Here is a 22157-nt window from a genome sequence, read left to right on the forward strand (position 1 = left end):
CCACAGAAGCTGGACTTGGAAATCTTTCATTCCATGCCTGTAGGCAGTGTGCTGCGTCCTCACAAGAATGAACAAAGGCAAACTTTCTCTCACCAGAAGGGACCACTCCTCCAACATTGTACTCCCATCAATGGGACCAAACCCAAAAGAAAAGGATGGTCAATCTGCAAGTACTGTATCAGTGTATATATATCCACACCCCAACACACGCTGCAAGACATAGTCTCAATGCAAGCATCACAAATCGCAGAGAACATGGCCACCATTACAAGCCTCCACAAGGCCTTGGTGTGCATCCTTCTACTCCTCTTCCTCCCCTTCCTCTCTCTATCAGAAGACTATTTGCCCATCAACCCGAGGCTGGAGAAGGCCTACGTCGCCCTGCAAGCATGGAAGCACGCCATCACCGCCGACCCCAAGAACCTGACTCTCGACTGGTGTGGCCCGCATGTGTGCAACTACACCGGCGTGTTCTGCGCGCCGGCCCCCGAAGACCGGCACGAGCTCACCGTCGCCGGCGTCGACCTTAACCACGGCAGGATCGCCGGCACGCTCCCCGAGGAGCTCGGCCTCCTCTCCGACCTCGCGCTCCTCCACCTCAACTCCAATCGCTTCCATGGCGGCCTCCCGGAGGCGTTCGAGCGCCTCCAGCTCCTCTACGAGCTCGACGTGAGCAACAACCGGTTCCAGGGGCCGTTCCCCGCCGTGGTGCTCCACCTGCCGTCGCTCAAGTACCTCGACATCCGCTTCAACAGGTTCCGCGGCGAGGTCCCCCGCCGGGTCTTCGACCTCAGGCTCGACGCGCTGTTCCTCAACGACAACCAGTTCGCGTTCTCGCTGCCGGACAGCATCGGCAACTCCTCCCTCTCGGTGCTCGTGGTGGCCAACAACCGGATCAGTGGCTGCTTCCCGAGGAGCATCACCGACTTGGCCGACACCCTAAACGAGTTGATACTGCTGAACGCGAGCATCACGTCGTGCATCCCGGAGGACGTCGGGAAGCTGAAGAATCTGACGGTGTTCGACGTGAGCTTCAACAACCTCGTGGGGCCGCTGCCGGACAGCATCGGGGAGATGAGGAAGCTGGAGCAGCTGAACGTGGCGCACAACAACCTCTCCGGCGACATACCGGAGAGCATATGCGAGCTGCCGAGGCTGAAGAACTTCACGTACTCCTACAACTATTTCTGCGGGGAGCCGGAGCGGTGCTTGAAGGTCCGGAGTAGGGACGACCGGGAGAACTGCATACCAGAGCGGCCGCACCAGAGGTCGGAGGAGGAGTGCATCGCGTTCTCGTCCAAGCCGGTACACTGTGACACCAACGGCTGCATGGCGCCACCTCCACCGCCGGTGCATTATTAGAGTGGAATGGTGCATGAGATTGTGTTTACGATCGAGTTGTATTCGCATTGTCGTTGGCGTTGGTGGATAGATCGAAATAAGGGTGTCGGTACTGTTGCGGCTTCACGTAAGTCATCATCATCTTCTTCTTCTTCTTCTTCTTCTTCTTCTTCTTATTTCTGCTGCTTGCTGCTTTTCGAAGCTGTGGGTTGACTGTAATTTCTTGTGATTTCTGGTAAGAATAGTCTTGTACGACTTATTAACACATGCTTCCGAGTGTGATGATCACATAGCCACAGTGATACAGAAGTAGAAAGATATGTGATTGAGATACAGAAAATGTCGAAGAGCATCATCCTGTTACAGAATTATACATGAGGGACGAAACTATCCGGCATTAACAGTACAAGCAATAAAACATTTTAACTTTACACCGTATCTTTTCCGAGACAGACTGCTGGAGTTTGCCAAGGTGTTTATTGACCGCATCGATCTCATGCATAGGCAGATATCATGGCAGGCAGTCAGCCCTTCAGAGTCACAATGACTGTAGATTCACGGATGCTTTAGATACGAAGTAGAAAACAGGAGTAAATAATGTGTTCGATATAATACCTCCACACATCAAATGACGGTAGATGAACCGAAAGAGCTGTTGGAATAGTTCACTGGATGTTCAGTTGATACATCGCTACCGAGCGGTGGGAAGGAGGGGATGGATCTCAGTATCAGTTTCCTGCAACCTTTACGGCTTGGCGGCGACAACCCAACTCCACCGTGTGGCGGTGAAACCCTCTTCTGGTTAGGGGAAGCAATCCTAATGCCCGTCGTGGTGGGTGATACAGTGGGTCTTAGAATAGCTGGAGTGTCATCCTCCACCACTGTGCTCACATTATTTTCCAACTTAGGTGGAGGGAGAACCATTTCGCACTTCCGAAGCATGTGAGAGCCATATAATGCAGGAGAACGTCCGATGGAGAGCTTAGTACTTGTTGTGCTGCTTGCAATTGAAGAAAATGGCAGTTCGACTGATAACCTGAAAAAGGAAAATAAATTTTCGCTAGCTATTTGTGTGGAGAACAAGATTGAAGTCTAAGCTATCAGAACAAGGACAGAATGTTTCACCTGCAGCTCTGGTAAGGTGTAATGGGTAAAATGTGTCCTGAAGAATGATGTTCGTCGATCTGGATGCTGGTGTTCTGTTGATCATCACCCAGACTTTCATTTTCCTTCTCACAAGAATTGGCTTCTTTCTCCGCTTGTTCAAGTTCTTCAAATCGTGGCAGAAAACCTGTCAAAGAACTTTCAGGCCAGAACAAACCAAACAAAACAATGAATTGCGCTTGAGAATACTTCAAATTTCGATTTAAATCTATTCACAGCATATCAAATGCACTGTTATATCATATATATATATATAGGAACTGGCGAAGGAAGATAACTATAACAAAATATACAACAAAATCATAAAAGTTTTCTCCTAAACAACCTTGGCTCTCTGATGTGGAACCAAACGTGAGCAGGATAGGATACCCTGTTTCCTTTCTATGTTTGTAGGCCATGATATTCAAAATAATTAGAAATTTCACCTATTTATCAAAGAAGCAAACGAGTGGTCTTTCCTCTATGTAACTGCTATGTTGTTCATTTAGAAAAAAAGGCAAATATCAATACTCACCATCTTTTCTTCCAAATAAATTTTTGCATCCTTCACATCTGCAGCCGATGGAGCATCCAACACCACCCTAAAAGACAAAAAAAACCACAAGTATGTCCAAATCAGACAACATACTATTGTAGAAGCAACTGGTTGCTCGAGCCACAAAACCTGATAGCATTCACAGTATTTCTTCAGGCAATTTGATTTTTTGCAATTGCACCCTCTTTTATGACGTGCTGAAGCAGGAGTCTTTTTGTCATCATCCTAGAGGTGTTAAAGGGATGATCTTATGTAAACCAATAGTGGGAGACATGAAAAAGAAAAACAAAAGAAAAGTATCAGATTGGATTGTTACCCCCATTTCCAGACCAGATTCAGATGTTCGAATTACTTTTGGGGCAAACGCAAGTGGATTACGAGATTCTATCTGCCTGCGAGTAGCTAGGACTGTTTCCTCGTGGATGGGTTTGTTAAAACATCCTTGACAAGAACAGGGCTCAGAACAGTAGACTCCAGCAGCAAAACACTCGCAATAGCTACATAAGATGCCAACATTCAATTCAATGCTAGAACTTAGTATTACTCAGACTGCATATGCTTTGTAAGTGACAAGAAAAAATAACAGATTCAATTGGAAAATGGAAAACATAAAACTACAATAGGTAGTCTTAATTTTGTGCTTGGAATAGAAGGCATATCAGATATTTTATCTTTCTTATAAAAGTAACAAATAATTAGGAAATACTTGTACAGTATATGAAAGCAAGATGAAAAATATAAAAGAACAAATCTTAACTGAAGCTCTTAATAATTTCATATCTATAACAAATTCAGATGAAATAAAAGAACCTCACAGTTTCAAGCATTTCGACTTCTTACAGTTGCAACGCTTGCATCCGTCACTTTCGCCTCCATTTCCTGACTTGCGTCTAGAAATGAGGTTCCATTGTTATTGATAAAGTGAAAAAATAAAAGAGCGATAGCCAGGATCACATACAGCAGCATACCTTTTCTTCTTTGGACTGCCTTGACTTAATTCCTCACAGATATTAGGTGTGGCATCCTTTGGAGCATCATCGGAAACAATCTGAAGGTCAACTTCACTCCCACTGGGACAGAGATCCTTCTCGACAGCTGAGGACTTCCTCAGACTGTTCCTCCCAGCTGTTGTTGATGTCAAGGAACCAACAGAGCAAGGATTGCTGATTATTTGTTTCTCAGAAGCCAGAGTCTCCTTATTAACCATTCTATCCTTTGATGTTGTTGCAAGGGCATTCAAATGTAATCCAATACCCGGCAAAGCATACAGTGATTCTCTAATTTCAGGTTTCAAATTCTTGGTGTCACAAACGCTCTTGCCTTTGAATGACAAAGAAGTCAATGGGTTGAGCTTGGAGTCACTATACATATTCCTTTTAGAAACACTAGCCACTTCAAAAACCAAACAGCGTCTGCGCATGCCACGTTGTTGGTGGCTGTCGACCTAACAAGAGAAAATGGCAACAGTTACTGCACCTGCATATTGACGAAAACATACTCGATGCACTCAAGATAACCAAGTTCCATAATGAAGGCACAATGATCAGCTTCATACAGTGTGGTGTGGGGATGGGCAGGTCTTCAGCAGACTGTGATACCCAAGCTTGGCTATAATCTAAACTCCTTTAGTTTAACTAACGCCTACCAGCATCCAGAGACCATCTCCCCTGCCTTTGCTGTAGGAGAGTGACATGTGTGTAGTATTTAATAGAATGACCCATTACCCTTTGAAAAAACATGAAGAAATCCACTCTAAATCCCCTCAACGACAATAGTGAGCAGGTCAACTAAATACAGAAATTTCAATTGTAAGTTCTTTTATTTTTCATTTACATGAAATGATGATTCAAAACTCCAAACAAACTAACAGGTGCAATGCATCTTAAAAATCTTCTGCAGAGATATTAGATGACAACATGATACATATATTAACTTAAGAAAATCACACAATTTTAGTAGAGTTCAAATATATGTAAAGTGCTTTAGGCTCTTGCAATCAGTCAGAACCCCCATGAGAAGGGAAAAGAAACTACTTGGTGCTTAACCATTCAACAGGTTACTCCTCTAACAATAAAAGGGTAAAAAAAGTGTTAAAAGTTTTATAGCCCATGACAACATAAGATCCACAAAAGCATGTAAACTTCAGTCCACGGTCCATGTAGGAAGAATGCATAAACAACAACAAGAAAAGGGATGTGAAGATTGAGAATATAAACTGAGATACAAAGAAGCAAGAGGAAATCAAACAAATAACAATGATAAAGAACTACCATGTTGCCAATGGGATGCAATAACAAGTACATCACTCATTTTCTGAATTGGATAACTCAATATTACCTGATCATGGCACATATCTGACAACATTTTTGTAGCATGATCTGTTTCATCTTCCTTCTCAAAAACTTTGCTACAGTTCTGAGAAGGATCTTGGTTGACATTATGGACACAAGGGCCATGAGAGATATCAGGTTTTGTTTTCTGTAGATGATCAGCATTCTCTGTGCAGTTTGACAACAGAGAAACAATGGAATGCCCATCATTGTCCACAGCTTTCTCACTCACTCCTTTGTGGGCCTCTGATTCTGTGGATGAATCAAATATCAACAGACTTTGACCATCATCAGGGATTAAACTTTCCCAGACACACCCAACTCCTTTGTCTTTGTTCAGCTCAAGTGGAAGATTTTCTTGAACCCCATCCTCCATAGCAAACAAAACTTTTCGCCTTTCTACCCCATTTTGAACAAAGTGAAACTCCACTGGTGTATGTCCTACATCGAGCTTAAGATCCATTTTAATACCAAGGCATGGTTCCACATTATGGTCAGGACTACCTGAATAATATTGTGTAGACTGAGGAAAGGTACTAGGGAGGGCTGGGCATTCATCAGGAGGATCAACAGTAGCCTCATTAAGTGAACATGTCATAGTGCAATTTTCCTGTGAGCTGGAAGTGAATCCGGATGGCCTACCAGCATCAGAAACCTCTGGGCATAGGCAACTTTCACCAACATTGTCTGAAAAATTTTCTTGTTTGAAATAGTCTGTGAAAGGATGCCTGAGAACAGGGAAAAAAATCATCACGAAATGGGAATCAAATTGAAATAATAACCTTAAAATATAAGAAAAATGTTTATCACCTTGTCAAAAACCTAGTTTCCCTTGGAGGATTGTCATGTGGTGAACTAAATATGGAAGAAAGAGAAGCAAAGTTCAATGGTTGATGTGTATGTGCAATAGGTACTGAATCTATCGACTTGACAGGCTGGATAGGAGACAAATTATTGATGAAGTTATAGATTGGTGAATCCTGCAATACAAAATGAAATCACTAAGCAAAATAATGTGTCAAACCCACAACATGTCATAGATCATCGAAAATGCAGCATGAGAATATTGATGATACTTGCTAAACAAATTACAAGACACACTGAGTAAATAATGTGCAAAACCAACAACATGTCATAAATGCAGCATGAGAATGTCGATGGTACTTACCAATCAAATTACAAGATGCATACCTTACCAAGAAAAAGAAATAATAATATTGGTAACAAGACCAACCAGTATAAATGAACTTCAATCATCATACCTTACTACTAATCTGAGCAAATTGCTGGTCATGCAATGAAACATATTGGGCACCATGCAAGCAACAAGCTGGCACAGCCGCGTCTATAGAGAAAACAAATTCACCTATCTATATATCAAATGTGCAAATGTTTCGGCATCGACATGTTACATACATGACAGTAGTATATTCCGTGTCATTGACCTACAAGCACACTGATGTCATACAGCATCTGAGCTAGCAACAAGTTACACAGGTTGTTCTACCAGTCAGAGGCTACCAAGGATAAAATATTAAATCTTAGGTGGAACAATAAGTCAGAAAATTGCTTTTGAAAGGTGAATGACATCGCAAAACTTAGGATTTTGCAGAAATCTAGTAAGATATTGGAAGTAATTCTTGGATTACATGGTGGAATCCTCAAAATTCTTTTAAAGTGTGATAAATGCACAATGAAGACAGCAAATCAGCATGATCACAAAAACATGTAAATCTTGTCACTTCAATCAGAGATTAATCTTTAGATGGAAAATTGACCATACGAAGACAGCAAAAACCAGAACACCGAACAAAATAAATTTAGTGGTGAGAAATAGAAAGAATCAATATATTCCTTCTATGGCACGCACCCAAAATAAATCAATTTTTTGAAAACTATGAACACAGATATTACTGTAATAACATCAGATTTAGTAAAAATGTCACCAAGAAGAGAGATCTCAATCAAATTGTGATAATAAAAACATATAACAAATTTAAGAAATTTTTTTATCAAAAACAATTAAGAAAACCTTACACTCGTAATGTGTCCAAACTACATGCGGATCAATTAAGACCAGCATTATCAGAAACACTCAACGTTATGATGACATCCAAGCAACAGTCAGTAAAAAATGTCACTGTGCATACAGAGATACCATCTTTAACAAAAAAACCACTTGAAACGCATTCTTTCAAACAAATCACCATAATCAAAAGACTAAACTTATAAAGCATCCAAAATACACTCAGAACATTGACCGGTCATTATCGTTCAAATCAGAGGAAGAACACAAAAGTTGATAAAAACCAGCATTTTCTGTGAAGAACTCAATAATCCAAGGCAGAACACAAGGAAAACATAACTAAAGCCAAACCTCCACTTGCATCAAAGCCACTCAAAATAAATCTTCCTTCAAAAATACAAGAAAAAAATTAGAGATAACCACCAAGTGGCAATTCAGTCAAAATGTCACCACATGAACCCGAGAACCCAAGCAAACTGTAGCAAGAAACTACCATGTCAAACACCTTCTTTTACTTGGATTATATCCAACGGAAGACGCAGATCATCGAGCAACCCGAACTCTGTCCGGCGTCAACATTAGAGAAAAAGGACAACCATGACCGAAAGCCCACACTCTTTTCCGTCAAGAAACCAAGATTTGCAGGCGGACCAAAGCGCAAAATTAACGAAGATCCATTCTTGCATCAGAGACACTCAACTCAATCCCGCTTCGGATCACAAGAAGCTACTAAGATTGACATAAGGGCGGTATTATGCCAGTTACAAGCCAAGATCCCAAGCAAATTTTGGAAAAATTAAGCGTATTTTTCAAGAAAGGATGTGAAAACAGTGGAAACCCACTGAGTGAAAGCGCATTTGGCAAAAATGCAGTCAAGAACCACTAAACCCCATCTCGTATCAAAGACACTCGACACGATCCTCCTTCTGGATCACGAGAAAACAGTGGAAAACACCAGAATCGCATTTCAGTCAAAATATCACCACGAAATCAAAGATCCCAAGCAAATTGTAGCCAAATTGACCATTTTTAACGCTTTTCTTACAAGAAAGAACACGGCAACGAAGAAATCAACAAGCAACCGTGCGGCCCGTGCCGTAAAATTAAAGGAAGAGCAGAAAGAGAAACCAAACAGACGACTTTTTCCCGTCGAGAACCAAGAATCCAAATCAGAACGCGAACGTAACCGAGAAAACCTCCATTCTTGCATCAAAGGCATTCCAACCCAATCCTCCCTCAGAACACAAGCAAAACAACCCTTATGCGTTCCAAGCAAAGAGATCCCAAGAAACAGAACAACATGGATCGATCAAAGTCGCGTCAGACACGAATCACCTCGAACTTGGAGAGCGGCGTCCCCGCGATCTTAGCCCGCTCGGGCGTGTCCATCTCGTCGCGACGCGCCTCAGCTCTGGTAGCTCACCCCAACATCTCCCTTTCTTCGTCTACCCCGCCTTACTCGGCTTTCTCTCCTATCAGTGCGCTCTAAGATTTCAAGAAGGGCCAATGGGCGGGAACCCCATTTTTCTCTTCTTTTGGGCCCTCCTCCTCCGTCTCCTCCTCCTCCTCCTCGATCCAATCTAAATGTATCCTCCTCTTCCACTCTCCCTCTCTCTCTCTCTCTCTCTCTCTCTCTCTCTACCAAATCGGCCGTCCCCACCATCACCACCACCACCACCCGCCCTATGTCGCCATCTACCTCCTCCTCGTAGACTTTTGGGGTGAAAAGGATATGGCCAATGGCCTCCACGTCGCGAGCGAGATAAGAAAAGGACGGCGACTCGCGGAGTTAATAGTGAGACAGAGTCGGTGGAGACCGCCACCTTTGTTTTTGGCGCTCTCCCTTGGGCTTCGGGGTTTACCGACACCCGCTTCGAGAAACCAACGGTAACTTCACCTCGGTCTTTCTTTAATCTCATTACATGTTAATATTCAGAGCATGGGATGTGCTTAGACGAATCCGGTGTTCCGCGGTGAGCATACAATGGGGCCGGAGAGAGAATGGCGGGGGTTTCCGTTACGCTCTTCGTCGGGCGCGGACGCCGTTTTCCATAGTGACGTGAAACCGTTCCCTGAAAACGGACCCGGCGACCGATACGGAGGTATCTTGTGGGACCCTGGCGATGGAGTTCGTTGTTAACGCAGAGGCGTCTTAGCGGGGACTTCAAGGAAGGTGTGATTTGATGGACTAAGCGGTGGTTACGGTACTTGTCAGTGATATACGGACACGAATCTTGGAGCATGCGGTTGGCAGCCTCCTTTTACAAGGAAAAAGAAAAGGTAAAGTCTGTGCACTTAGGGATTGGATGCTTAGTGACGAACACAAAACAGTCAATTAGATCAACCCTGCAAATGACAACTGGAACCCGTTGATAATAGGTCCAACAAATAACTAAACTAGCATGATTAATAATTCATCATCAAAGTGATCACAGATGCATAAAGTTCACCGATATTTTATAATATTTAAAATGTCATTTGCACTAATTAATGTTTTAAACTAAAAATCTCCTCTTATCACGTGTAACTCACATGACAGATATCGGATCGCTGGACACCGCGCGCTTCTCCACATCACCGCTCCAAGTGGATCATTTGTCACTTACCGATATGCTACCTGCCTCATGATTTGATTTGGATTAACGACAACTTTAAACTGCGTCGTGTAGTTGGGCCCCACAGAATCTCCAATAGTAAGACAGGTAGGAGTCAGGGTGCTCGTTTGGGATTTCATTGGAGAGTCACTGTGGGGTTTGATGGCAGTCCAACTGGGAACGGGGTAACAGAATAGGTACGTTAAAAGTTGTACGAAAAATATTGCTGTTTCCCTATTAAGATTGGAACAAATGGGGAAGGCGATGGCGGCGTCCCTCACTCCTCTCCTCTCCTTCCCCACTCCCCTCTTCTGCCTCCGTCTCACCCTTTCTGTGTTATAGAGATGCGATGGGATTTGGGGGCGGCGACCCGGAGGCGCTGATGAGGGACTTCCTCCGCGAGCTCGGAGGCTGCGCGGTGATCGACGGCGGGCTCGCGACGGAGCTCGAGGCCAACGGCGCGGATCTCAATGACCCTCTCTGGAGCGCCAAATGCCTCATTAGCTCCCCCCACCTCATCCGCAAGGTTACCATTGGCCTTCCTTCTTCCCTCCCATTGCTTCGAGTAATGTAGTGTACTAACCTTTCTGGGTATCGGTTTCTCTTGTTTTCATTCCACAGCTAAAATGAGAGCTTCCTTATGCAGTTGAATCAATCAAGTGGATAACTCTCTAGGTTAAATTAGATACTATGCTAGCCGTGCGTTGTGAAGATATTAGAAGGAAAGAAAAAAAGCCAAAAAACAGGTTTTTGATTGTTTTCATTGATGAATAATTATGTTATGCAGTTAAACTAGTGACTAGGTTGTGATCATCAGAAACTTCACCTATTCCAGTGTTGTGATAGCCAAGGAAAAGTTTGAATGAAGTTTAATGGGAGAATAAAAATCCTTGTCGAGTGAAGTAAAACAAAAATGGTTCTTTAGATGATGATATGTAAAATTACTTGCATACGATTATTAATAGTAAATGGGTACTAATGTTTGAGTAACCTGATGAGTTTACAGGATTCTTAATTCACATACATCCGTAAAACAAGTGGGTTTGAGAAGCCTCAACCAGAGATAATAGGAACTTATAATTGGTTTATGTCAGGTATGAACACTCAGCCACGAGCTTAGTTGGTCCGTAGGGTTGCCAAACAACGTAGCATAATGAAGCTCTGCATCTGTTGACTGTGGCCATATTGTAAACATCAAATAATTGTGATGCAGTGATCAAAGATTCAAAACAAGTTAGTGGTCAAAGGCACATCAAATTTAGTTATCTGAAGAGAAACATTGAGTTTAATTAAAATTTAATAAGACTTTTAGTCTAGCTAATTTGATCCTGAAATGTTAGCTTCTGATTTTATGAGTACATCATGAAATATACCACAAATGGTGATAATGAAGGATTTCAATTTCACCTGCCTTGCCCCAACAATGTTAACAGATCATTAGATTCTTTATCCATGATCTGTATAGAGTTTGAGTTCGATGATCCGTCAACTTGATATCACCTTTTGGATGAAAGATTTGGCAAATGAGAGAATTATCGCATAAAAACCAAGCATAAAATCAAAAGAAAACAACCTCTATTTTTTGTAAAGTTAAAGTCATAATATGAGATTTGAAACAATGGAAATAGAAGCATGAAAGAAAGTTTATGGGTGTTGAAAATGCAGGTTGTTTTTGGATAGCACGTCGGTGCTCTTGGCAGGTTGCGGTCATTGTCGCTCTTCGGTCTCATCCTCTTTTTTGTCAAAACCTCCTCCTGAGGTTTGGGCAACAGGCAGTAGGCGTTGAGGACTTCTCACAGCAGTTAAACGAAGCTTTGAGCTACTGGAACGTGAGGACAAAAGCTGCGGTTGGAAGAAGTTGGTTACTGCAGAAGTTGGTTGTAGTGGTGCAGAATTCTTCCCTCTCTTCTCCTCGCCGCTCTAAGGATGCAAAACTAGGGATGACTGGCTCTTTGCTGAAGGCTTTTCTTGATCCCCTTTAGATGGGGGCACACCCCTTGTTTTTATAGGGAGAGGGGTGCCTCAAGTCCTTAAGGTTTAAGGAATTTCCTTGTGGATCGTAGCAACTAGGATTTCTCTTGTAGGGCTTTTCTTGTAGGGTGCACATAGCTATTACTTTTCTTGTAGGGCTGTTGCACCCCCATTGCTTGGTGGTTACCCCTACGTAGATGAGGGCTGCCCTAATCCGAGTCTTATTAGGACTTAGATTGAGGTGAGAAAATTGTTGTTTCTTGGGCTTTGCTTGATCGAATAATGCTCAATAGTGTTGAGATCATCCCTGATCACTGCTCCCCAACTGGGCGATTCACATCCCATTGAATCTTGCTTTGAAGTTGAAGAAATTTGGCTTTAGCAACTTTTTCGAACAACTATCTTGCGACACTTGGTTTCTGCCCTTTGTATCCAATTCGGAAGACAACTTTAATGCCTTGTCGAGTGGTAATGTACTTCTTAACAGCAGTGTCCTCTTCAAGGGGCTTCTCTTGGTCGGTCACCAAGTCTTCGATAGGTGGCAAAGTCTTGCTTGGCTCATCGTCTAGCATTGAAGGCTTGAATGGCTTCAAGTTCTCAACGTTCACAACTGAGTATATCTCCATGTAGGGCGGCAACTCGAATCGGCATGCATTGTCTCCAATCCACTTCAAGACTTTGAATAGTTTATATCGAATGGGCTTTAGCTTCTTTCCTTCTCCTTTGAGTTGTTCTTTCCTAGGGTGTACCCATACAAGGTCTCCTTCAAGGCATCATCCTTTGACACGATGTCAATCACGTTATTCTTTATATTTATATTGGCTTCGTTGAAGTTGCTTCTCAACCTCTTCATGAACCTTGTCGATATTCTCCAAAAATTTCTGGGCTTGTTGAGTTCCATTACTTTTGTCGAGGGTAACTGATTCCGAATTGATTATGAATTACAAATCGGGACTTTAAAGTAAATAACCCAGGTATACCTTAAATAATGATTTGCTACTAGAACTATGCACTGCCCGATTGAAAGCAAATTGAAGGAACGGAAGACATTCGTTCCATGTATTCGGGTGTCGAAAGTTGTATCATCGAAGGAGATAAACCATGATGCGATTCATTACTTTGGTTTGGCCATCGATTTGTGGATGGAAGGTTGTGCTCTTATTCAATTTGGTGTCCATCATGTTCCAAAGTAAACTCCAAAAGCTTCTCAAGAAACTCCCGTCATAGTCAGACACAATGGAACTCGGAAGGCTAAAGTGTGTCCACATGTGTTGGAAGAATAATCAGGCTACTTTAGTGATTGTCTTCTTGCAAGGCATAATCACCAACATCTTTAAGAACCTATTGACCACCACAAATAGATAGTTGTGTCCCCGTCTCATTATAGGTAGACCTCCTAAGAAGTCTATAGATATGCTCTCTAGAAAGGTCATGACGAAATAGGCAACAGAGTGTACAAATCCAATTTTCGGTTTGCTGGTTTTAAAGTGCTATAAAGGACACATCCTTGCATGAACCGAGCCACGTCTTATTGCATCTAGGGCCAGTAAACATGCCATTGTAGGTTTATCAAAGTCTTGTTCACATCGAAGTGTCCTATACTTTCGACAAGTCTGCTTCTCGCATCTAATTCACGCGACCAGCTTTCTTCGGTACATAAGGTTGAGCACCTTTGTAGAGCAGTCCTTCTTGGAGTGTGAATTATATGTTAGTTCTTGCTTTGACCTTCTCCATGATGTCTTTGAATTATGGATCTTCCATGTACATGTTCGCATAATCCTCATGAAAACTTGGTATGACCTACATATGCATAGACAAGCAAACACTTGTGATCGAGGGTCATGATAACATATCAGCTAGCTTGTTTTCTACTCTCTTTTTATTCTTGATCAACATGTTGAATTTTTGCATATATGACATCCACTTCATGCGTCGTGCTTGCTAAAATTTGGATTAAGTTTGAAGGTATTGAAGTGGTCGATGGTCGGTGTAGATGATCGTCTCCTTCCCTAGCAGATATATGCACCAATATTTAATCGCTTGATGTAGCACAAGCAATTCTTTACCATAAGTGAGATAATTCTTTTGAGATCCTTAGAACATCTAATAGTAGTACATCACGGGTCAGCCATCTTGCATCAAAATAGCCCTCATCTCGTATCCCGATGTGTCTGCTTCCAACTCGAATGGTTGCTGCAGATTTGGCACGGTTGGCACGGGCGCCGCATTGAGTTTTTAGGTATCTTCTTCTCGGATTCGAACTTGATGACATCCTAATTAAAGATCCAGCTCTGAGAAGACCATGACAGGTTGTAGTTAGTCTAGCAAGTTATTGATCCATGGCAACGGGTATCGGTTCTTCACAGTGATCTTGTTCAAGGCGTGATAGTTGATGCACAAGGACCAACCTCCATCTTTCTTTGGCACCATCACTACTGGTGAGTTGCAAGGGGAACTACTTGGCTGAATGATGCCGCTCTTGATAAGCTCAGCAACTTATCTTTGGATTTCTTAGCTTTCCACGATTGAACTCTTGTACATGCTAAGATTTGGTAAAGGGGCATCGAAGATAAACTGGTTTTGTTCTCCACTACATGCCGTGGGGGAAGCTTGTTGCGTTCTTCAAGGAGCTTCGGGTACTTGCTGATGAGTTGCTGTAGAACTTCGTCTTCTATGGTTTTGTGAGCCGATGCTAGGGCTAATGTTTGTGTTGCTAGTATAATCGATCAAATGATTAATAGCACAAACTTTAAGCACATGTTCACTATCCTCGTTGCTTGGGCGACCATCATAAGGTTAATTGACTGTCCACTTCAATCCCTCTTAATGATGAACTTATTTTCGTCTTTCAAGAACATGTATTGTTGAGGCCGACAATAGAAGATAACTTCTTGATCCCATAAGTATGGACTCCTGAAGATGACTTGACATATGTCGAAGGGCACCATCTCGCATGTCACCTCATCAATGTACTTATTGGTGATTGCAAATTTGAATATGCACCAACGAATTATCATCATCTCAACGTCCTTGTGGATCCATCCCAGTGGATATAGCTTTGGATGAGGAGAGGTCTCGAGTCCAAGTCTCTGCACTAAGCTTGTCGAGATGAGATTCTTTTGGCTTATGGTGTCTATGATTGCATCGATGACCTTTTGTTTCATTTGGATCTTGAGAATGAATAATTCTTCTCGAACTTATAGGTTGGGGGTCGGATTCGAGTTTATAACCTTCAATCTAGCCATCAAGGATAAACTCAGATCCGGGCGTGAAATCGATGCTAATTCTGTTTTATCATCTCCTACGCTAGCGGTCGTCATACGCCGATTTTGATTGTTCTTCCATTTCTTCGGGAAGAGTTCGTGGTGAACCTTCTAGAACTTCTCCCGTGTATGACCTGCAATTTTACAGTTATCGCAAAACAAATTGTTTGTTTTGGAAGATGTGGTTTTACCACTCCTGGGGTTTTTGTTGGCTTTCGAGTGTTTCCCTTTTGCCTTCTTTTTTTTCTTCTCAGTGCAAGTTTGATTCTTTTTCTCGATCGTCGATACCTTCATACTCGTTATTATGATGTTGTTGCTACCATCATGCTTGCGGTTATGATGCCGTGAGTTTTGAAGAGGCTCAGTTCTATATTTATCTAGGCATGGAAGCCAACAATGTATTTCATCACCGTCGATTGGTTGTCAAGGGAAATTCCGAGTACCACCGCTTTTTGTCAGAACTCGATGGTGTATTCTTGCATAGAGTGGTCTCTTCCTTGGCATAGGTAGTGCCACTTCCTTCATCTTTCCTTGAGATACCTCGTAGGGTAGAATTCTTCTCGTGTGAGCCTTTTGAATCATGTCGATGATATGTCTTCATTGTTGTTAGTTTGAAGAGAGGCTTTCCACCATGCGAGCATATGTCCGGTCAAGTTGAGTCATGCAAGTATCACCCTATCCTCACTGTTGTTGTCATATAGATCAAAATAAGTATCAAGTTGATCTATCCATAAGTCTAATACCTCAGCATTGATCGAGCTGTTGTAGGAGGGTATGTCGATGCGAGCCTTGACGCGAAAGGGTCAAGTCCTTGCTGCGAAGTTTCACTCAAAAGCATCTTCTTTGCAGTTGCATGTCTCAGATGGAGATGATGCTCTCTCCTTTGCTGTGACGCTCTTTGCTCGGTCAGCCTACACTGTAAGGTTGCTTTGGGCTTGCATCCAGTCCATGACAATCTACATCTACTAAGCTAATACTGTCATATGGGCAGTAAGGTCAGCCAAGGTTGTTAGGTTATCAGTCGCCATCTCATCGATGTTTCTTCCTCCGGGTGATCGTGGCGTGAACTTCAACTCCTGTAGTTCTTCGCGCAACACTTCATATTCGTGTCTCGTGGTCACCATCCACAAGAACGTTGCTTTGATACCACTTGATCTGTAGGGGGTTCGGGTTTGACATTCTGTTGACTCGATACGACCTTTTATATGAAACTTTTGGTGGAAAAGAGAATTATCACAAAAAAACCAAGTGTGAAATCGAAAGCAAACAGCCTTTATTGTTTATAAAGTCAAAGTCCTAACTACAAGACTTGAAACAATAGAAATAGAAACGTGAAAGAAAGCTTATGGGCGCGTGAAAACACAAGTTGTTTTTGGACAACACGTCGGTGCTCTCAATAGGTTGCAATTGTTGCCGATCTTTAATCTCCTCCTCTCTTTGTTGCTGGAACCTCCTCTTGAAGTTTGGACAGCATGCAGTAGGCGTTGAGGATTTTTCATAGTAGCTAAATGAAGCTTTGGGCTACTGGAACGTGAGGAAAAAGGTTGTGGTTGGAAGAAGTTGGCTGCAGTAGTGCAGAATTCTTCCCTCTCTTCTCCTCACTGCTCTAAGGCTGCAAAACTAGGGCTAACTAGTTCTTTGTTAAAGGCTTTTCTTGATTTCCTTCAGATGGAGGCACACGCCTTGTTTTTATAGAGAGAGGAGTGCACTAAATCCTTAAGGTCTAAGGATTTTCCTTGTGGGGCACAACAACTAGGATTTCCCTTGTAGAGCTTTCCTTGTAGGGCGTGCACAGCTACAACTTTCCTTGTATGGCTGTCGCATCCCACTTGCTTGGTGGCTGTCCTTATTTGGATGAGGGCCGCCCTAATCGGAGTTCTATTAGGACTTGGATTAAGGTGAGAGGGCTACTGTTTCTTGGGCTTAGGCTTTGCTTGACCGAACAAGGTAGAATAGTACTGAGATCGTCCCTGATCAATCCAACTATAGTTTGGTGGTAGCAATAAGAATGTGTATTATATGAGTTTATTATGGGAGTCGATGTGCTTGTGTCCACCTCTCACATCCAGAAATAAAGACTTATCTTTTTGGTTTAGTGTATGAGAAAATTATAAAATTTCTTGTAGGTCGTCATTCATCATTATATGGGAACTAATCAATTCCTTTGGAAATTACTCCCTCCACATGTTGCTTCATCATTTTTCCTTTTTCTGAAGAAGCTAGAGTTCACTGCATCTGCACCCTGAAGCACCTTTTTCTTTTACCTTATTGGACAGGTCCATCTGGACTATCTTGAAGCTGGTGCAAATATTATAATCACTTCATCCTATCAGGTAACTTGCTTTTTGTTTTCTGATCATTCATCTTTTGGTGAACTCTTATCTATGCTGACTTCTGTTAGAGCAGGCTACCATTCAGGGTTTCGAATCAAGAGGCTTCTCTGCAGAAGAAAGTGAAGCCTTATTGCAGAAAAGTGCTGAAATTGCATGTGAAGCACGTGATATATTTTATAAAGGATGCTCAAAAGGATTTGAAAATCATAATGAAACTAAGAAGCACACTGTATTGGTGGCAGCTTCTATAGGAAGCTACGGAGCATATCTAGCAGATGGTTCTGAGTATAGGTTGGCCATCTGAGGACTTCATTACTAAATTTTTTCCACTTATTGCTTCTTACTGATGAGTGATTGATATTGCTAGTGGGGAATATAGCAAAGAAATGACCCTCGAAAAGTTGAAGAATTTTCACAGGAGAAGAGTTGAAGTCCTTGCAGAATCTGGTGCTGATTTAATTGCTTTTGAAACAATTCCTAATAAATTGGAAGCTCAGGTGGTTCTATTTGATATGATTGCAATTGTTAAACTTGCAATCTCTTTCAGCAAGTTCATTGAAGAGTTATTTTTGCATTAGCTATGCACTTTGATTTGTTTATTTAACGTGTTTGTATAATTGTTGTTGTACCTTAAAACCCCAACATAAGTACTTTTCATATAGACCCCACCTGGGGGAAGTAGCTCATACAGAGGACGAAAGTACTAGTGGCACACAAGGCACTGTGGTGAGTCCGAGTACACAAACCACCAGGGTAGCTGGTTGGTGTATTTGAATTTATTTACTGCAAGAGAACCTTCTATCAATAATCCTTCGATCATTAATCCTTCACCAAAATCTCTCACTGAAATAAGATTGTACCTTTGATGATTATTCCCTTCGACCTGTTCTGCCCTGAGGCCTCTCTAGAGGTCTAACCCTAACTCCAGCAACTTTAGAGTCACAGTTGAGCTATTCCCAGATCCACTTATGATCCCTCTACTCCTTTTGGAGAATTATATTTTTCCCAATCCATTCAAGTGCTTCATCCATCTTCATTTGATCCATTTGTTTCTGATGGATGGAAAAGAAGGTTTGTGTTGTGCAGAAGTGTCTGCGATTTGGCTAGTATTACCATGAATAATTTGGATAGGATGTTCTGCGGTGTTGAGTATGGTGTTAGAAATTTCTTGAATCACTTTATCTTTTTTGAATTGCCGAAATTTCCATTAGTTCAAACTGATAAGTTGATGTAAAATCTCGACAACATTATCATTTGAAGCACTATCTTTTACCACCGAAGCTATGAGGTCTGCAAGTATTTGGACATCTAGAGACCACTCCTGCCTAGATTGGTGCTTTTGCTTAAAGAAAATACCTTATTTTTGTTGTAAGTGAATAAGTGTGGCTTTTAGCTCGTTCTGGAATATCATCTGAAGCTTTTAGACTTGTCCAATATGTAATATTATGCCCTGATATGAATTTGATAATCCTCAATTTTTAACGGAGGATAAATGCCAGTTCAGTGTGCAGTAAGCTTTTATGTGTCTGTCGACTGAATGCCCACATTATAGAATCCATGAAAGTATGTCCAATTCTGGTGGCCCCAAGCTGTTTTTAAATAATATGCCTGTCATTCATAGAGAAATGATTTCACGGCAGAGCAATTAGTAGCAACTTCATCAACTGCTGCATTTGGTTGATGTATTTAAATTCCATCATATCTTCCTATCTGTAATTTAACAGGCATATGCTGAACTTCTTGAGGAAAATAATACAAGGACTCCAGCTTGGTTTTCTTTTAATTCAAAAGACGGCGTTAATGTGGTCAGCGGAGATTCATTGATTGAATGTGCCTCTATTGCTGATTCATGCAAGAAGGTTGTTGCCATCGGAATAAATTGCACCCCCCCAAGATTCATCCAGGGATTAATTCTCTCAATTAGGAAGGTACTACTGTATACTTGCCACTTAGAGAAAGCAAATATATATATCTGGATTCCACTTTTTTATTATGAATAGTCATTCATAAATTATATTTGTTTCATATTCTTATTGCAAGCACCAAATTATGAAAACTGCTAGTGGCTTAACAACTAGGAACACCCTGAACCTCAAATCTTAGTGGCTTAACAACTTTTGTATACAAGATGATTTGTCCCAGTAGCGACTCAATTGAAGTCTCAGGTGCAACTTGTCCTTTCTTGGTAGGATTATTAGGTAGACTAAGTTATCATTGCCATGAAGCTGATGCTGTCAATTATTAATTACCAATCTCCATTCTGCTTTCTTTGCTTTGAACTGTATTGATAATTTTGGGGAAATCACTCTAATCTTTATTATAGTCCTAGCTTGCTAAGTGGCAGGTGACCAGTCTAATCTTGTTGCTGTCATGTCATTATCCTGTTCTATTTATTGTGCACAAAATGAGTACATATGTTCCACTTGTCACTGATAACCTCACATCTGCTAACTCAATTCTTGGAGGTTCCTGCTTGTGTAAACTATATTTTCAACCTCAATCCTGAAGCCTCTAGATTTAAAAGGATGCATCATAAAATAGTATTGACCCTTTCCAGCTAATATGCTCTAATTATGTTGGGCGACAAATCTTTGTTTCTTGTACCATAAACACAAACAATGACAGAAAATTCTCAACTATATTTTGTAATCACCTCAATATCCCCAGCAAAGTTGCATTCATCCAATTCTTTGGTGTTTGATTGCGGCCATGATATCTTTTGGATGGAATTTCTGCACAATGTGTGATGTGCATTTAACTTTGTAATAGTGTTGAATTATCATCGAATTTGCAGGTGACGAAGAAACCAATTCTGATATATCCAAACAGTGGAGAGAGATATGATGCTGAAAAAAAGGAATGGGTGGTAAGTTGACAATTAAAAACTTGATGCCAGCATTCTGATGTCTCATAAGAGGCAATTTTATAGATGGAAATATAATTTAGTGTTTTGCTAATTTCTTTGTTGATTTTTAATTTTTTTTGTGGTGTCTATGTATTACTTGGACTAGGAATAATTTTTTAGTTTATGATCATTTGGTGAATCATGACTATGCATTTCTTACCTATGTAAAGAGAAATCTATACTTTCAACGGAAATTCATTTGCTATTATAGACATATCTTGAATGTTTTTATTTCTCTTTATATACTCTGTTTTTAAGTTGAAAGATGTCAGGACTGAATCATGCTTTATTTGAAATGTATTCCAATGTTAATAGAGCATAGCGAAGACTAGCAGAAACTTACGGTTTTGTACACTGAACTACTGGAGTGGCAGTCGGGGAAATTTCCATGGCCTAACGATCAGTTTCTCAAAATCTCATCTTTCAATGAATATCATGTTACTAATAGCCTATCCAAGTGATTATAGTTTGTCACTGTAATAGCATCCAAGTATTGGTAGGTACCTCAAGTGGTAGCATATGGCAATACCATGTCCTTATTCTTTTCATTTTTGTTAAAGAAAGAACATGTGTTGGTGAAGATTGAGTCTGCTAATTGTGATCCTTAATCTATTGCAGACATCCACCGGTGTTACGGATGAGGACTTTGTCTCTTATGTAAGGGTATGGTGTGAAGCTGGAGCCTGCCTCATTGGCGGCTGTTGCAGGACTACTCCAAATACTATAAGAGGCATTTCAAAGGTTCTTCAGAAGTAATTCGTTTCTAGTGAGTCAAAACCATAAGACTTTTGTAGAACTCTATGGCAACTTAAGTAAGATCTATCTATCTAATAGTGAGTGGTCTAATGCTGAGCTCTGCCTATAATCCTTTATTGATGTTAAAAGTTTTCTGATAGTGGATTTCTATCTGCATTTTGAAGAATTTTGTTGAACACTGGTTTGTGGCTGTTTTGTATTGTTACAGTTATGATTTTTAGGTATTTTCTGTTGTGAATCTGAATGAATTGCATAAATATTTGTGCGAGCTGAAACAGATGAAACGGAGGAAGACAGGATTTTCTTTGTAGAACGTTTGTCGTTCCCGTCAATCTGGCGGTAACAAGTGATGTCATTCTCAGCAAGGTGGATTGTGTTGGAGTTTCATATATAAGGTAAAAGTGGAGGGAATGGTGTAGTTTGGAAATTGGAATAAGGGATTTTTTTCTATAATCAAATTCAAGAATTATTTTCAGTTGCTTGAATTAGAATTCTTAATTTGTGGATGATTGTATGAGTTCCTTAATGACTACCAAAGGATCTTTTGGGCTTTAATTTTTTCCTTTGATATTTTTTTTTCATCCGGACCCACTTAATATATGAAAAATCTAGAAGAGTCTCACACGTATGAGAAGGAGTCAATAGGGTCAAAGCAAAGGGTGACGATAACCACGACGAGACGGAAGGTGGCCACATGGGGTGGAGGTGATAGTTGACAATAGCCACGCTAAGAAGGTGGTGGCAATAATGAGAAGCATTTAGTGTATTAGAGAAAAATGGGACATCAAATACGAAAATAAAAAAAACATTTAGTGTATTAAAAAATCTTTAAAAAAGTTTTTTTATAGAAAAATCATCCCATTTTCTTTGTTTAAACCTTTAAATTTCATCTTAAACCAAGTGAAATCAGAGGAGAGCCACAGTTGTTGATTGCAAGAA

The 22157-nt window shown here is 41.2% G+C and overlaps 3 protein-coding genes across 5 annotated transcripts; 2 read left to right on the top strand and 1 right to left on the bottom strand.

The window, feature by feature from the left end:
- Nucleotides 1-230: 230 nt before the first annotated feature.
- Nucleotides 231-1499, top strand: LOC135646251 (leucine-rich repeat extensin-like protein 6). The gene has a single exon (XM_065165594.1). The coding sequence runs from the start codon at nucleotides 256-258 to the stop codon at nucleotides 1360-1362; it is 1107 nt and encodes a 368-aa protein (XP_065021666.1). The 5' UTR covers nucleotides 231-255; the 3' UTR covers nucleotides 1363-1499.
- A 144-nt stretch (nucleotides 1500-1643) lies between these two features.
- Nucleotides 1644-8960, bottom strand: LOC135646250 (protein tesmin/TSO1-like CXC 2). 2 transcript variants are annotated; one of them, XM_065165593.1, is made up of 11 exons: nucleotides 8732-8960; nucleotides 6181-6350; nucleotides 5378-6098; nucleotides 4009-4484; nucleotides 3856-3930; nucleotides 3357-3537; nucleotides 3170-3265; nucleotides 3020-3086; nucleotides 2467-2632; nucleotides 1957-2377; nucleotides 1644-1888 (listed from the first exon to the last, which is right to left on the bottom strand). In XM_065165593.1, exons 1-10 carry the CDS (start codon nucleotides 8783-8785, stop codon nucleotides 1966-1968), a joined length of 2418 nt encoding a protein of 805 aa, XP_065021665.1. In that variant the 5' UTR covers nucleotides 8786-8960; the 3' UTR covers nucleotides 1644-1888; nucleotides 1957-1965. The 2 variants fall into 2 exon arrangements, with proteins under 2 accessions (XP_065021665.1, XP_065021664.1); XM_065165592.1 differs by having other exon boundaries at nucleotides 1644-2377.
- Nucleotides 8961-10253: 1293 nt separating this feature from the next.
- LOC135645157 (homocysteine S-methyltransferase 2-like) lies at nucleotides 10254-21442 on the top strand. 2 transcript variants are annotated; one of them, XM_065163269.1, is made up of 8 exons: nucleotides 10254-10516; nucleotides 17501-17557; nucleotides 17631-17848; nucleotides 17925-18054; nucleotides 19282-19485; nucleotides 20352-20423; nucleotides 20778-20958; nucleotides 21081-21442. In XM_065163269.1, the coding sequence occupies exons 1-7, from the start codon at nucleotides 10340-10342 to the stop codon at nucleotides 20940-20942; spliced, it is 1023 nt and encodes a 340-aa protein (XP_065019341.1). In that variant the 5' UTR covers nucleotides 10254-10339; the 3' UTR covers nucleotides 20943-20958; nucleotides 21081-21442. The 2 variants fall into 2 exon arrangements, with proteins under 2 accessions (XP_065019341.1, XP_065019342.1); XM_065163270.1 differs by lacking the exon at nucleotides 20778-20958.
- Nucleotides 21443-22157: the final 715 nt, after the last annotated feature.

This window comes from Musa acuminata, chromosome BXJ3-8 (genome assembly GCF_036884655.1).
Source record: "Musa acuminata AAA Group cultivar baxijiao chromosome BXJ3-8, Cavendish_Baxijiao_AAA, whole genome shotgun sequence".
Classification (NCBI taxonomy): Eukaryota; Viridiplantae; Streptophyta; class Magnoliopsida; order Zingiberales; family Musaceae; genus Musa; species Musa acuminata.